This window comes from Theropithecus gelada, chromosome 1, assembly GCF_003255815.1.
Source record: "Theropithecus gelada isolate Dixy chromosome 1, Tgel_1.0, whole genome shotgun sequence".
NCBI classification, from domain to species: Eukaryota; Metazoa; Chordata; class Mammalia; order Primates; family Cercopithecidae; genus Theropithecus; species Theropithecus gelada.
This window is the reverse complement of record NC_037668.1, coordinates 147,307,226-147,323,717: the sequence shown is the minus strand read 5'-3', so window position 1 is coordinate 147,323,717 and position 16,492 is coordinate 147,307,226. Positions and strand designations below refer to the sequence as shown.

Genomic DNA, 16,492 nt, shown 5'->3' with positions numbered 1-16,492 from the left:
GTACATATTACCGTTGATGGGAATGGTTTTAAGCCAGTTTCTCATTGTATTTATGTCTTTTAAAATATGCTATTTAGTTTTAATGTAGGGTGGTTTCTGAATTGAACAATTTTAATCAAAATGAACTTAGGTTTGGCAATATGGCACATGCAGCATTTTGACTTATGGAAAATACAGATATTAGTGAAGAATAAGAACTGGTTATTACAGAACAGCTGTAGAAATCTTTAGTTACTGTTAAATTAAAATTAATGGTGCCATGCATCTTTTTGCCCCTATATGAAGAAATGTGCTATTTGAAGTCGCTGAAGTGGCTGCCTGTATTCAGTTTTCTTTAGTGAGGTTAAGGCTTTAAAAAAAAATTATCCTGCACAGATGAGTCTTATGCATTTGACTTTTTAAAATGCATTATATTAAGACATCAGTCTTATGTGTTAGCAAGTATAATGCATTTCTTAAAATCAGAATAATAGTTTATTGTGTCTTGGTAAAAATTAGCATTTTGAGTAGTAGGCAGTTGAGACCATTTGTGGGGATATATAACACATAGTACTAAAGCCACAGATTCTAGAACCAGACTGCCTGAGTTCAAAATGCCTGTTATGTATAGTAGTAATAACAGTCCCTACCTCATAGGGATGTTGTGAGAGTCAGTTGAATTAATATACATCAAGTGCTTAGAATGATGCTTAGCGCATAGTAAGTGCTTATATAAAGGTTTGCAATAATTTTTGTTTTGCATTGCATGCCATTAAAACGAGTTCCTTATACTTAGTGCTTATTTTTTCTCTAAAAATTATAGTCAAAGATGAATTCCAAAGTTGGAAACCAATTTGAAGGGGAACTATTACTACTTTTTGTCTGAATTATTGAATAATCCAAAAATCTTCCAATAATTGGATTAAAATTATGTTTAGATTTGGACATTCTCACTCACTTTAGGTGGGATGGCTCTAATAATGCATAATCCTTAGAAAATCTAAAACTAGATTTGAAGGAACTAGAAATGTGTCTACTTTCTCTTGTTCCCCATTTCAAGTTATGGTTGAACTAACTATATTACTTACAAGAATTTACTTATTAGGATGTTTGTCTTTTATGGGGGTGCTGTCGTACTATTTGAATGTCCTCATCTTTGTGAATAATGTGCAGAACATCATTAGAAGATCATACGTGTCCCAAGTTGGGGATTATATGATGCACAATGACTTGGCATCAGCAACTAAGGATAGCGAGTAGAAGGACTGAGAGGGCACTTACTAATGTGTGCTTTGTGCCAGATGCTATGGCAGATGTTTTTACCTAATTCCATTTCCAATAGGAAACTTTTCTTCCTTCTCTCACCCAGATGAGCTGGAAGAACTGTGGCTGGCTGATGAGCCACAGTACCAGCAAGACTCGGAAGAGAATGGTGAAGGAAGCAGCTTGCATTCTGCTTTTTCCTAGATCTCACATGCCCCATGTAGAGCATAATGAAGACTGACACATTTTAAAATCTGATTTCTCAAAACTGTTATGTAAGATAAAATGTTAACCGTAGTAAGACATTTTCAAGTTATGAAACTCATAAAACTAACTTAGAAAATTCTTTTTTTTTTTTTTTTTGACGGAGTCTCGCTCTGTGGCCCAGGTTGGAGTGCAGTGGCCGGATCTCAGCTCACTGCAAGCTCCGCCTCCCGGGTTCCCGCCATTCTCCTGCCTCAGCCTCCCAAGTAGCTGGGACTACAGGCGCCGCCACCTCGCCCGGCTAATTTTTTTTGTATTTTAGTAGAGACGGGGTTTCACCATGTTAGCCAGGATGGTCTCGATCTCCTGAACTCGTGATCCGCCCGTCTCGGCCTCCCAAAGTGCTGGGATTACAGGCTTGAGCCACCGCGCCCGGCCAGAAAATTCTTTATAAAGTTAGAATTGACTTTCTCTTGATTTGTCAAGGAATTAAAATTTACTAGAAATCAAATGCATCATGTATTTGATGATTGTGTGTTTAATACAGATTTTAGAATCTTCCCCCATGCCCCCCGTTTGTTTGTTTGTTTGTTTGTTCGTTTTTAATTAAAGACAGGGTCTTGCTGTGTCACTCAGGCGGGAGTATAGTGGTGTGATCATCACAGCTCACTGCAGCCTCAACCTCCTGGACTCAAGCGATCCTCCCTCCTCAGCCTCCCGAGTAGCTAGAGCCACAGACACCGTTAGGCCCGGCTGATTGTAAAATTTTTTTTCTAGAGATGAGGGCTTCGTCATGTTGCCCAGGCTGATCTTGAATTCCTGGGCTCAAGTGATTCTTCTGCCTCAGCTTCCCAAAGTGCTAGGATTACAGGCGTGAACTTCCAGCTCTTTTATGAAAATTTTTCAAACAGGAAGAAAATTACAAAGAATAGTGGTATAAACACCTATATTTCTGTATTTCTACTTAGGTTTAAAAGTTGTTAACACTTACTGTGTTTGTTTTAATAGCTATCTGCCTTTCTCTCCATCTAGTTTTTGTTTGTTTAGGTTGATTATTTGAAAGTATTAACCACATGTGCCCCAAAGATTCTCTTTTAAAAAAAAAAATCAGCTTTATTGAGGTATGACATTCATATACCATACAATTAAAAGATTTTTTTAAATAACTTTGAGAACCAGAATTCAATTAAGGCTCACCCATTACATTTGATTCTGTCTTGTTCTCTTGTATTCCAGACCAATCCCTTGCCTTTCTTTTTTTCTTGTAAAGACTAGCTTTTTAAAGAGACAAGCCAGTTGTCTTGAAGAATGAATAATGAATCCAGGTTTATGAATTTGTCTGATTAATTCATTATGGTGTCATTTATCTTGTTTTATGCCTTTTTCCTGTAAGCTAGAAGTTAGGACTAAAGTCTTGCTGAGATTTAGGTTAAACTTTTTTTGCCATAATTATATCATATGTGTAATAGCTTATGCTATGTACTTGATATTGTAACACATCAGGAGACCCATTATCAGAATGTCTCATGCTAGTGATGCCAGTTTCCACTTGGTTAAAGTGATAGTAAATACATTTTTTGTATATATTAAAGGTACACCCTCCCCATTCCCCAGTTAGAAAGTAATTTCTGGGGCAAATAGTTTTATACCTGTCTCCATCTTTTGCCTTTTACCATCAATTAGTGATCCTTGCCGAAACAGTTAAGTCACTTGAGGTTACAGAATGGTGATTTTCTCATTTGTTTTCTAATTTATTAGCTGACATTTTTCAGGAGATAAATTAAAGTTCCTAAAGATGGGGGTTGATGTTTCATCCCTTTTAATTACGGTTTTCCAGAGTAAGGAGTTTAATAGTCACCTCCAGTGCGGGCACTTGAGCTTTCCTCTCTTTTTTCTTCTTTTGTTTGTCTTTTTTTTTTTTTTTTTTTTTTTTTTGAGCTGGGGTCTCACTCTTGTTGCCCAGGCTGGAGTGCAATGGCGCGATCTTGGCTCACTGCAACCTCCACCTCCTGAGTTCAAGTGATTCTCCTGCCTCAGCCTTCTGAGTAGCTGGGACTACAGGTTCCCGCCACCATGCTCAGCTAATTTTTGTATTTTTAGTAGAGATGGGGTTTCACCATGTTGGCCAGGCTAGTCTGGAACTCCTGACCTCAGGTGATCCGCCCAACTCAGCCTCCCAAAGTGCTAGGATTACAGGCGTGAGCCACCGTGCCTGGCTTGTTTGTCTTTTTAAAATGTCATGGACACAGGGATTTTTATTCATTCAGTGTTTACAGTCAGTGAGTATCATTGTACTTTTTGTTGCTTAAGTTTGCAGATGTGGCTGTGAGAACCTGTGTAAATGCTCATGTGTCCTTTTGGCATGACCTCATTTTCTTTGAGTGATTCCTTGCATTCTGGGACAAGATGTCCGGCCCAAACCTTGTGCTTTCTGTGTCCCAGACCTAGAATCACCCGTTTCTCCAAGGGGGTCTGATGGGACCAGTCTATTGTTTGTTGAGTTCAGTAGATGGATAGTGTGCATATTCCTTACTAGATGCAGCTTTATTTTGTTTGTATAACATTTCATAGTTTTGCAAAACACTTTTACATATGTTTTCTTATTCAAGATTTTTAGCAAATTTGTGATATCAAGAAGACATTGCTATCTGTTTTTCAGCTGAATTCACAGCTCTGCTAATTTGTTTATAAATCTGGATTTTCATTTATATGCTGTATAATGTAGCAGATAAAATGTGCTTTAAGAGACTAATTGTCAGAGTGTATCTGAATATTTCAAACAACTAATTTACTATGAAAATGAATAGAGCACTGTCAAAAGGCTCCCTGAAGTGTTGCATTTGACTTTTCAGGTAATTTAGTTAGCTTTAGCTTACTTAGAGTTCTTAAGAGAGTTTAAATGTTGAGGAAAGTCAATGTTGAATTAAGAACTAAATGTATGGATAACAAGATGTATAATAATAGAAACCACCAAATAGAACCACTTTGAGCAAGGACATATGTATTGGGTACATAGTAAAACCAAGGGCAGTAAATGAAATTAAAACAAAAACAATCAGTGGGTGAAAAAAATTGAATCCATAAAGTATGTTTTTAACTACAATTGCAAATATCTTACTGAAAATTTTTAACAACAAAGATATTAAGATGAATTCAGTCAATGTTAAGAACTTTTTAAAATTTAGGTGAAACTGAGTAAAAATGAAAACAACTTTCTTGTTAGGGAAAGCAATGAAATCAACTATTGTTGATTACTAAATATAGATGAAACTACACTGTTTCTTTCTTTATGGTTTGATTTTAATTATCCCCCACCCCAGCAAATGAAATGCAGTTAACTATCTCATTGGTGTTAGATGCATGTGTAATTCCAAACCTTATTTTTCAGTGTTCAGTGGCTGCCAATGTATGTTTGCACTTTGAAATGAAAGCTGATTAACATTTTTAAGGGTTGTCTTCACCTTCAAAATGGACACAGACTCCTTCTGTATGGTTTTGATTCAATATTTGTGTAAAACTAGGCCAAGGAACGTGGGGACTGTTTGTTTCCTTGCATCATGAAGTTTTCATTAAGTTCTTGCATTTAGTCACTTTTACTTTTCATTTAATATAAGCAGAAAGAGTTATATAGGTTGCTTTAAGTCACTGAATCAGTGCTGCCTTGCAGGAACACTGAAAGACTCTAAGTTGATAAAATTTGATTATTTCAGTTTATACTTTACGATTTATATTAGTTAGTTATATTTAACAGCTAACACGGCTTCCATCTAATGATAGTAAATACCTGGTCTAACATGTATATTATGGTTAACTTTATCTTACATTATAGCTATTCCCAGTTAATAAAAAATAATAAATTTTTTATTTCTTTGAAGGGCTGGACCTCTAAAACTTTCTAATTTGCAGTATTGGAGTCAATGGCTTATCTAAGATTCAAATCCAGAACTCTTTTTTTATTCCTTTTGTGAAAAGAATACACCAAATTGCTACTACTTCTGTTTCACAAACAAAACCAAAAACCCTCCATTCTCAGGATGTCTTAGCATTTAATGAAATCTATTCAGGGATCACCCCAAGCAAGCTTTTCCAGTGAATGACACATTTAGAATTTGCCTCAGGCTTTTTTTTTCTTTTTTCTTATATTAATCTTTGATCTTTTTTTTTTTTTTTTTGGTGGGTGCTGCAAGTTTTTATACTTAATGGTAAATCATATTTATGGAAAAGATATAGCAAATTGAAATTATGTCAATCCAGTGTGTAATGTAATTTACCCCAAATCTTTTATGGAAATTACCTTAAGCATATTCAGCATTTTGCATGTATTTTAGTACTCGTTCATAGGTTATAACAGGTTATATAAGAACAAAGTATATTACTGTATTGTGTTCATATCATTGGTTAAGTTTTAGAGAAGTTTAGTATTGTGGAAAGAACGTGGGCTTTGGAATCAAATGGATCTGTGTTTGTGTATAGACTCAGCTCTTTATTAACTCTGAACTTGAATACTTACTTCACTTCTTTGAGCCTTATTTTTCTTATAAGGTAAGCATGATACTTGCTATCTGGCCAGGAATCTTAAGAGAATTAAAAATAAGGCAATATTATATAAAGTGCTTGACACACAATGACTTCATAGTATACTTACTGTGTTTGACCCTTTTTCATTTATTGTTAGAAAGTAAAGCAGAATCATCATTGTTAATAAAACCAGAAGGATTTCTTAGGGTATTTTTGGGAAGATCTTGGTAGAAAAGAAGCTTGGGAAACTTAGGATTTGTGGAAATGGTTTAGATGTTACTTTTTTTTTTTTTTTCTGTTTCTTGCTGTCCTTTTTTTTTTTTTTTTTTTAATTCTTATACATGTAGTTTTAAAAGCCACATTTTGCCATAAACGTTTATTATAAAATAAAGTTGTTTTCCACCCCATTCTGCCCACCCTTCATATCTCCTACCTCAGGGGCAACTAATTCTTATTTCTCTAGCTAGTCCTGCTGGCATTTATACATCTCTGTATTCCTGATGTTACAGGATCCTTGGGTGTCGCTTCAGCTGGAAACCTCTGTGGTCAGTGGTGCCTTTGCCGGTTTTGCTCGGTCCTATGGGCTCATTTTGCCGACTCAGCCTGGCAGTCTGCGCTTGGCTTGAGCTACCGGCCTGGATCCCATGCCTGCCAAAGGCGTGGGGTGTATGAGCGGGCATGGGGTCCTGCCACTGAACACAGCCAGGCATGCCAGCTGCAGCAGGGTGGAGAGCTCCAGGCACTGGCATGGGTGCCGGCTACTTGCGAGGCTGCGGCTGGGCCAGGTGTACGTAAGCAGCTTCCATGGCTGACACTGGGGAACGTCGTGGCCGTTCTGGAAGCTTGGAGATGCCAGTAACTGCAGAGCCCTAAAGAGATGTCACAGCCCTGGCTCAGGGAGCTCCTAGATCTGGGCTTCCCGAAGGGCTGCAGCTCTTCTCTCCTTCTGTCTTCTCTCCTTGTCACCTGCAACATGGTGAGCAAGGGACATATGTCAGCCCTGTTTGTGTTACACCTCTGTTAGCCCGAGTTAGCGGGTCCCGAGTTCTTGTGCTGCATCCAGGAAGAATGAGGTATGCAGACAAGTGGAGGATGAGCAAGATGAAGAGGAGCTTTACTGAGCAGTGGAACAGGGGAGACCCTGCGGTGGATAGCTCCTCCCTACAGCTGGTGGTCTTGTTGTCTCTGGGTCTGGCTAAGTCAGGAACTTTTTATGGGCTTTAGAGGAGAGGAACTGAGTGCCAGTTGGTCCATGGGCTATCATGGGTTGGCCCAGAAAAAGCACTACAAGTTCCCACTCTGGTCCACAGGACTGGCAGCCAGGTCCGCAGGCTTCGGGCCCTCCCTGGCCTGAAGGTAGGGCCTCACCGGGGACCCTCCCCCTTCTACCCGGCAGCCTGTGTGCTTCCTGCCACTGCTCATGGCGCCCAGAGTGTCCTGGCCAAGGAGTGCCTGCAGGTCAATGCTGAGCTGCCCTTAGCCCCACCTCGGCCTCCCTCTCATGGTTGTTGGCACCCAAAGTCTGGAGGGGGCCCCGGGGGCCTGGCGTGTCAGCTACCCCGAGTGTGCGTACAGTCAGCCGGACTGCAACAGTTCTGGGTTCTGCTCCAGCCTTGCTCTGAGATCGGAGCGGGCACTGGGAACTGGGAGAGGCCAGGCAGCGGGAGAAGATACTTCCGAGCCTGCAGGGGCAGGGGGCACCTTGCTGGCCCCTCCACTCCAGAGTGCAGCCATACCTGGGTCTGCAGCCGGAACTTGGGTTGCTGCAGCTATGCCTGCGAGGGCGGGACTTCTGCCTGCTCACAGCTCCCACCAGCTCTATGGAGCCTGGCACCGTCCCAGGCCCAAGTCCTCCTCTTGGTCCCTCTCAGCCTGCCCTTCCGTGCCTGACTGTGCTGCTCTGCCGCTGGCGGGCGGCTTAGTCTGGCCCCATCGCTGTGGCTCCCTGGAGCGGGCCTGGGAACTGTTTGCCTACTGTATGTTTTCCCTGCAGGTGGCACGGCCCCTGCCAACCCCATACAAATGACCCCGACACTCTGGGGGCTGGCCCCTTAAGTCTTGGCTGCGCCTTTGGCCAGCTACTCCTGGGTTCCCAAAATGCGGCTGGCAGTGAGATTGAGGCCATGGCAGAGGCTCCCGGCCTGGGAGCGGATCCTGCCTGCCTGTGTGAGCGTGGGTGTGACACAATTGTCTGCCTCGGGACGGACGCGGGGCACAAGGGTTCCGAGGCCGCCACTGCTGCTTCTGCTCCTGCTACCACTGCCTGCACCTCCCTGCTGCAACTGGTATGATGGCAGCAGCCACTCCGGACGGTCGGCCGCTGCCATCACTAACTCGTGCATATGTACAGTTGTATCTTTTGATTAATCAGTTTGAGGCATTATCTATCAGTTTTCTATTATAGTAGGCAAAGATTTAATTATCTTACACAATCTCTTCTTTGTCCACTCAATATAGTTAGATTACAATTATATGTTGTCAGTATTCAGCATTTATTATGCATGTGAAAAAATTATTTATAGCTGAATGTTGTAATATTCCATATTTATGTTTCCTTTCTATTTGTTTTTCCTGAAGTTAATAATTGTCTTGACTTTTCATGTTTAATTTCCTTTATTTAGTTTTTCAAAGTCAAATGATCTCAAGTAATGTATCTATTGTAATTCTTTTCTCTGAGACTTCCTTTCCTAGAAACCTCTATTTTCCTTTGTATCCCCTGATTGCTTTCTTGGGTTGCTTCACTGTTGTCATCTAGGACTTAAATTTTCTGTGATCCTTGGAATTTCTCCTGGATTGAATTCCCTATTTCTGGGTTCTTGGAGCTCCTTTATTCTTGGTTTACTCTCACTCTTTTGGTAAAGCATATTCTCCGGTGGTTTTGTCAAGTTAAAATAACATACAGTGACAGATGTCATGGTAATGACCGTTTTCAACATGCTGTCCCACGGAGTCACTTGGCTGCAGGTTGTCCTTCATGCTTGATGTGTAGTCGTTATTTCGGAATCTCCATTCATTTTCTTCCTGGCCGTTTCTTTCTTTTTCCTTTGGTGGGGCTCTATTTTCTGTATCCCATGTTGTCTTCTTTTTGTTTTACTCCATCTGTTTGTGGAGAACATCCTCAGTGTCCTGAGAAAGGCTGCGTTGGAAATAAACTTTTGGGGACCTCATATGTCTGAAAATACTTCTGTTCAGTATTCACATTTCAGTAATAATGTGTCCCAATATTGAATTTTAGGTTGGATATTATCTTCCTTTGACATTTTGAAAGTATTTGTCTGTTGCTTCCTTGATTCCAGGATTGCTATTGGAAAATCGGAATCTTTTGATTTCTGATTATGGGTATGTATGTGACTTTTGTTTTCCTGGAAGCTTATGGAATATTCTTTTAGTTCCTGTTGTCCTAAAATTTTACAATAATGTTCTCATTGTGTTGTACTGGACACTCGAGGGCTGCTTTTAATCTGGAAATGTGTGTCCTTCACTTTGGGAAATTTTGTTAAAGTACTTCATTAATTTCCTCCTGTATATTTTTTCTCTGTCTGTAGAGCTCGTATTATTTGCATCCTGGGCCACTTGGACTGGTTCTCTAGTTATCTTTTTCTTCTACTTTTCATCTCTTTTAGTCTATTTTCTGGGCAATTTCCTTACTGTTATCTTCTCACTTTTGTAATGTGGTTGTTTTGTTTTGTTTTGTTTTACTTATTCCACCATATTTTTAATTTTAAGCGCTTTGTTATTCTCCTAATGTTTCTTTTAAAATAGCAACTGTTGGCCAGGCATGGTGGTTCAGGCCTGTAATCTTAGCTCGGAGGCCAAGGTGGGTGGATCACATGAGATCAGGAGTTCGAGACCAGCTTGGCCAACATGGTGAAACCACATCTCTACTAAAAATACAAAAAATTAACTGGCCGTGGTGGCAGGTGCCTGTAATCCCAGCTACTCGGGAGGCTGAGGCAGGAGAATCGGTTGAACCCAAGAGGCGGAGGTTGCAGTGAGCCGAGATTGCACCATTGCACTCCAACCTAGGCAATAAGAGTGAAACTTTGTCTCAAAAATAAATAAATAAACGAAGTAAAATCAAGTAGCAACTGTTCTGATTTTATGGATGCAATATATTTTAACTCTTCAAGGATGTTGATGATATTTTTCCCTAAATTTTTTTCTCTTGAATTTTTTTTTCTGCAAGTCACTTTTTACATTTTGTGTTTGTGTTGTTCTCGGTCTTCTTTTTGATAATTGTTAGTTGTGTGTTCATGATTAGATCAAATAGACCGAAAAATTCAACTGAAAGCTATGAATATACGGATGTCATCCACCTTAAATTTCACTGTAGGGTTCTCTGGGTGAATTTATTAGCAACTGGTCAGATTTTCAATAAAGTAACTTCCGATCTCCTACTTAGAAGAAAAGGGTCTGCCTACCAGCATTTTGGGAGCCCAGTGTGAGAAGAGAGCTGGGATTCAATATCTGGTTGTTCTGTGTGTGTGTGTGTGTGTGTGTGTGTGTGTGTGTGTGTGTAACTTAATCCCATTTTCAGTTCTATACCTATGCCTTCATCTGTGCAAGCCCATTACCTCTTTAGAAGTTAAACCTCCGGGGTGTTATGCCAGCTTATTGTGGAATGGGATGGGGAAGTTTCTCAAAACATATCTTTCACCCCGGTTCTTTTTATTTTGGTTCTTCCACTTCAACCCTTAACTTCCAGAAGTCCCTGATACTTACTGCCAGTTTCTGATTCTTTCACAGATTCTGCAGTGTAAATAGGGTTAGTTTTGTCAGTGCGACAGTTACAGTCTTAGGATTTAACTTTCCTGGTGTCTTCTGGTCCATCACCTTCACCTTCAAAATTGTGTTGATATTGTCTCTTCTGATCTTGTCCTTCTGAGTTATGTCTTTAAAACAACAAATCACTTTTCTGAAGTTTTATTGAGTATTGCAATTGAGCAAGACTAGTTGTTTATGTTCAAACTGCCACTTTAGCATGTGCCCTCTGCCTTTTTTCTTTCTGCGTAAGTCTTTAGCAAATGTAGGCATTAGAATTTAAAGAGTCATTCTGCTGCCTTTAAAACGAGGTTTTCTTTTTTTTTTTTTTTGAGATGGAGTCTCACTTTGTTGCCCAGGCTGGAGTGCAGTGGTGTGATCTCAGCTCACTGTAACCTCCTCCTCCTCAGTTTAAGTGATTCTCCCGCCTTAGCTTCCCCAGTAGCTGGGATTATAAGCCTGTGCTACCACGCCTAGGCAAATTTTTCTATTTTCAATAGAAACGGGTTTCACCATGTTGGCCAGGCTGATCTGAAACTCCTGACCTCAAGTGATCAGCCCGCCTTGGCCTCCCAAACTCCTGGGATTACAGGTGTAGCCACCACACCTGGCCTAAAACAAGGTTTTCTTGAGCGGCCATCTTGACAGATGCCATCTAACATATCTGTTTTTAAAATGTATTAACCCGTGCTTGTTTTTATACATTTTCTATCGTGTCTTTTTTTTGTTCCCAAATTGTTGCTTCACAGTGTAAAAATGCTAATGTAATGATAGCTTGAGTGATGTCCATACTTACGGCATACAATGCTGAATCTTATATTAGATTTATAAAATCGAATATTGGATTTTCTAAAATCTTTCCTTCTCAGCCATAAAGTGTACTTGGTCTTATAGCAGTAAGCACAACTGTCACTAAGAAAAAATGTTTATTTAAAGCAAATAAATAATTGTCTCTAACATGTACCAGAATCACTGACTGACTTATAAAAACAGATTGCTAGGCAGCATGCCTAGAGTTTCTGATTTAATAGGGCTCGAGATTTTGAATTGCTAATAACATATTTTCAAGTTATGCGGATAATGCTGCTGGTCTAGAGATCACACTTTAAGAATCACTGATACAGACTATATTGATCCTTGAAACCAAGAAACAAAAACATCACCAAAATCCCCCTGTAAAGCTCTTCTTGTTATTCTTTACATTGGGGACAATTGAGCAAAACTTTGAACTTACTCTGTTGTTGCTCTTCTTGCCTAAAATAGATGTTTACAGCAATCATCTTCCAAGACAAACATGTGATATAGTTAGTGTCACCATTTTAATTAGTGAATTCCTTCCTTTGGTCTACTATTGTTCCTTTCTTTCTGAAATACATGTTTAAAGTTTTGTCGGCTGGGCACGGTGGCTCACGCCTGTAATCCCAGCATTTTGGGAGGCTGAGGCGGGCGGACCATGAGGTCAGGAGATCAAGACCATCCTGGCTAACATGGTGAAACACCGTCTCTACTAAAAATACAAAAAAATTAGCCAGGCGTGGTGGCATGTGCCTGTAGTCCCAGCTACTAGGGAGGCTGAGGCAGGAGAATGGCGTGAACCCGAGAGGTGGAGCTTGCAGTGAGCCGAGATGGCGTCACTTTACTCCAGCCTAGGCGACAGAGCAAGACTCCATCTCAAAAAAAAAAAAAAAATGTTTTGTCCACCTTCCCTTTTCTTCTTCGTTCTTCTGTTGCCTGCGGGTTTTCTGGTGCTACCTCGGAGAGGAGTAGAGGAGTAGCTCAGTCCAGCTAGAGGTTGGTTGCCAGGGTGAGCTCTCTTATAGAAACACTCTGTGTTCAGTCAGTCATGTGGCATCAGTGTGCTCTTTTGGTAATGTGTTGATGGCATTTTGGGTGTACTTGCCTAACATAGAGGCTTCACACTGAGATTGCACTTGTTCATATGTAAACTCAAATACCAAAGTCAGGATAGGTCTTTGCTAGTCAGCAGTTTGGATATGGCTATACACTTTTCTGAATTTAATTGAAAGCTTTGAATTCTTACTTTGACAGGAGAGATGTTATAATTGTTGGTTCTAAGTGGATTTTTGTTCATTGTGAACATCAGTTTTTTATTTAAAGAAAACCTGGGTTGACTGGGGTGTGGTGGCTCTCACCTGTAATCCCAGCACTTTGGGAGGCTAAGGCAGGTGGATTGCTTGAGCCCAGGAGCTCGAAACCAGCCTGGACAACATGGCAGAACCCTGTCTCCACAAAAAAAAAAAAAAAAAAATTAGCCAGGCGTGATGGTGTGCACCTGTAGTCCCAGCTACTCTGGAGGCTGAGGTGGGAGGATCACTTGAGCCTGGGAGGTCAAGGCTTCAGTGAGCCATGATAACGCCACTGCACTCCAGCCTGGGTGACAGAGTGAAAATCAATGAAAATGGCCTTTTATCCAGCTAGCTAACTTAATCTAATAGAAGTAGAATTTCAGTTTTAAGGGTAGGTTTGATATTGTAGAAATAAGAAATGAAAAATTGTTAATATACTCGTTCTCTTCCTACATTATTGTTCACCTATCATTGTGGTGTGAGAAGCAATGGAACTGTTTTATGTTGGTTTTTAAATAGCACAGATTTTTTAATTTGTTTCTGTATGTTGGGTCAATTATAGTAAAAAGTGTGCTGATGTTTGACATACTAAGTCAGTTCTGAAATCTTTGCTAACATTTATATCCCATTCAGTCTTCAAGTTATATTTAAGCACAAGCTTTGCTTGATATTTTGACCTCAAGAAGACAAGAGTGAGCCAATAGGACAGTTTTCTTATTTGCTTATAATAGTGTTCAATTTATTATTTTTTTTAATGGAATGAATGTTTCAGGGCTATCTTTTTTTAAATAAAGGGAAGCTTCGCCTGTTAGGTAAGTAATCTCTTGTAACCTAGCAAATACCTTATATATATATATATATATATTTTTTTTTAATTTTTTTAAAAAACTGTTTTTTACGTAGTTGATGACTGCATAATGATAACACTGTTTTCTAACCAAATGTCATGGGTTCTTGTGCCTTAGGTTTTTACAAAATTTTGTATTTCTGTGATTGACATAAATAGATATGCATAGACTGTTAGCCCCCCCAAAAACAGGGGCTTTGGTTTGTTCATCACTATGTTCCTAACATAGTGCTTGATACACAGCTAATTCTCAATAAATATTTGTGGAAGGAATGAAAAATTTTGAGTGCTGCATCTATTGTGTTACTTAATTGATACCACAAGGTGGTACTATTGTACCATGAAATGAAAGCCTGTAATTCTTAGTACCACATAAATCCTGTGACTAAATGAAATGAATTGACTACCTATTATGTTTATTGCCTGCTTCATTTATTTATAATTTCAACATGCGATTAGTCTTTGATTACATGATTGGGTCAGGCAGTGAGCTCATAACCTAAATAAAGAACATTTGGTTTAAATTTTTATGAAAAGGTTAAGTGAGATAGCATCTTAAAAAACCTAGCATAGTACCAAGGTAGTTTCTTTTTCTCACTTTTAATTTACTTTGGGTTAAAGGCCTTTGTTAAATTGTTATTTGTGGTGAAATAATTTGCCCCAAATTTTCTAGTAAATTATCACTGAAGGTTAAATAGTATTATAAGTCTGTTTTGGTTGTCAAAAGTGCTTAAAAAATTAATACCAAACCTAGATTTATATTTTTTTTCCCTCACTTCAAAAAAAATTTTTGTTTTGCTTTCATGTTTCTTTTATGGAGTCCATGCAATATTTTATTAATGTTTAGTTCTTTATTATACATTTGTACATAATCATAGTGTATAAAGTAAGTCAATTTATAATTTATCTTGGTTTTACCCCTATTTTAAAAACTAAGCATTGAAAAGTTTGTTTTGTAGCTTGTACCTTTTTGTTTCCTTATGATGGAATTGACTTTGGAATATTTTGATTCTATAATTTTCCTCAGACTGAAGTGAAATCAGAAGAGGGCCCGGGTTGGACGATCCTACGTGATGATTTCATGATGGGAGCATCTATGAAAGACTGGGACAAGGAAAGTGATGGGCCAGACGACAGCAGACCAGAATCTGCAAGTGACTCTGATACATAAAGCATCATAAGAAATACAATTGCAGTCATTTTATTTTTTTCTAGAGAAATACGTCATCCTCTGATAGTTGGTGAATTATAAGGATACCATTTGTAAAAAAGTCAAAAGACTTTTGCTAGATTTCATATTTCCCTTTTTATGTACATTTTATATATACTTCATTAAAATTATATTTTAAACCCTTGCATAATTTTAAGCATTGTTCCTCAGAACATTTGTAAAAGGATATATTTCTGCTTGACTAGCGAGATACGCATTTTGCCAGGATCATATTGGTCATGTCTATTGGTGTGTTATTTCAGTATCACCAATGTTTTCAGAAATACAGTACTAATTCATAATTAAACTCTTTGAAGTTAATATTTCTTTGCCTTCTAACTTATAGACCCAACTATGTATCTGTAGTTTTTGGGAATGATTGGTGTCTTATGGTTTGTGTTGGGAAGTTATTGAGAAAACCTGTATAATAAAATTTAAAATTATAGTTTTTCAGATTTTGGGTGGTGATTTTAGTTTTGGGTAATCTGGAAGATATGATTTAAGAAACAACAGATTTCAACTTATTTTATTATTATTTATTATTATTATTATTATATTTGAGACGGAGCCTTGCTCTGTGGCCCCGGCTGGAGTGCAGTGGCATGATCTCGGCTCACTGCAAGCTCTGCCTCCCGGGTTCACACCATTCTCCCACCTCAACCTCTCGAGTAGCCGGGACTACAGGCACCCACCACCACGCTCGGCTAATTTTTTGTTTTTGTATTTTTAGTAGAGACGGGGTTTCACTGTGTTAGCCAGGATGGTCTTGATCTCCTGACCTTGTGATCCACCCGCCTCAGTCTCGCAAAGTGCTGGGATTACGGGCGTGGGCCACCAAGCCCGGCCCAGATTTCAGCTTTTATTTTCTTTCCTTTTATTTATTAAATAATATAAATAATGACAGATTTATTTTAGGTGTTGGGCTATTTTTGCAGGAGAGATTTACAGAGGTGGAAATTCTCATGCTTATGCAATGAGACGTAATTTCACAGGAAGCATGTTTGACATGTTTTAGTCTCTCTCTTCTTTTTTTCCCTCCCAAATATTTGAGTTAGCTTAAATTCTTTTTATGGACTGCCCAGCCAGTGAAATGATGCAGTTAGGCGACAAATAATCTGCAGCAGAATATTGCATTCTATTTGAGACTTGATTCCATATTATTGCCTTAAAAGCTATTAAATTGGGTGAGTTTTAGTATCCAGCTATTAAAAAGAGGAAAGACTGTTTAATATCATTCCAAAATTTTTGTGAAATGTGGCCCAAGATGTAAAGTTTTTAAGGGAATTATTTAATAAATATGATCTGTCCCTTTTTGAAAAGGATCCATCCCTTTTCATAATAAAAATGGTTCCCTCCTACCACCCAGTTGGACATACTTTCATCTGTTACATATTGAAGGATAATCTTCCCCCCAAAAAACTATGCAAGAGCAGAGATGTTTATATTTTGAAACCCATTTGAGTGTTACAGTATTACATGACTAAAGCTGAATCAGTCTGTGGCCTGGTATTTGTTATCATAAAGGAAGATGTACACCTAAGATACCAAGTAGTTAAAACAGCAAAGTACAAGACGCATTTTTGTATTTATTCTAACTTTTGAACATTAGTGTCTTTCAATATA

The 16,492-nt window shown here is 38.9% G+C and overlaps 1 protein-coding gene across 2 annotated transcripts in view; it reads left to right on the top strand.

The window, feature by feature from the left end:
* RRP15 (ribosomal RNA processing 15 homolog) overlaps positions 1–15,314 on the top strand; it is a 44,732-nt gene extending 29,418 nt beyond the window's left edge. For both annotated transcript variants that reach the window (XM_025394523.1, XM_025394515.1), the window contains exon 5: positions 14,687–15,314. In XM_025394523.1, coding sequence (XP_025250308.1) covers positions 14,687–14,830 — 144 coding nt within the window. In that variant the 3' untranslated portion in view covers positions 14,831–15,314. The remainder of the gene's footprint in view (positions 1–14,686) is intronic.
* The last annotated feature ends 1,178 nt before the right edge of the window (positions 15,315–16,492 follow it).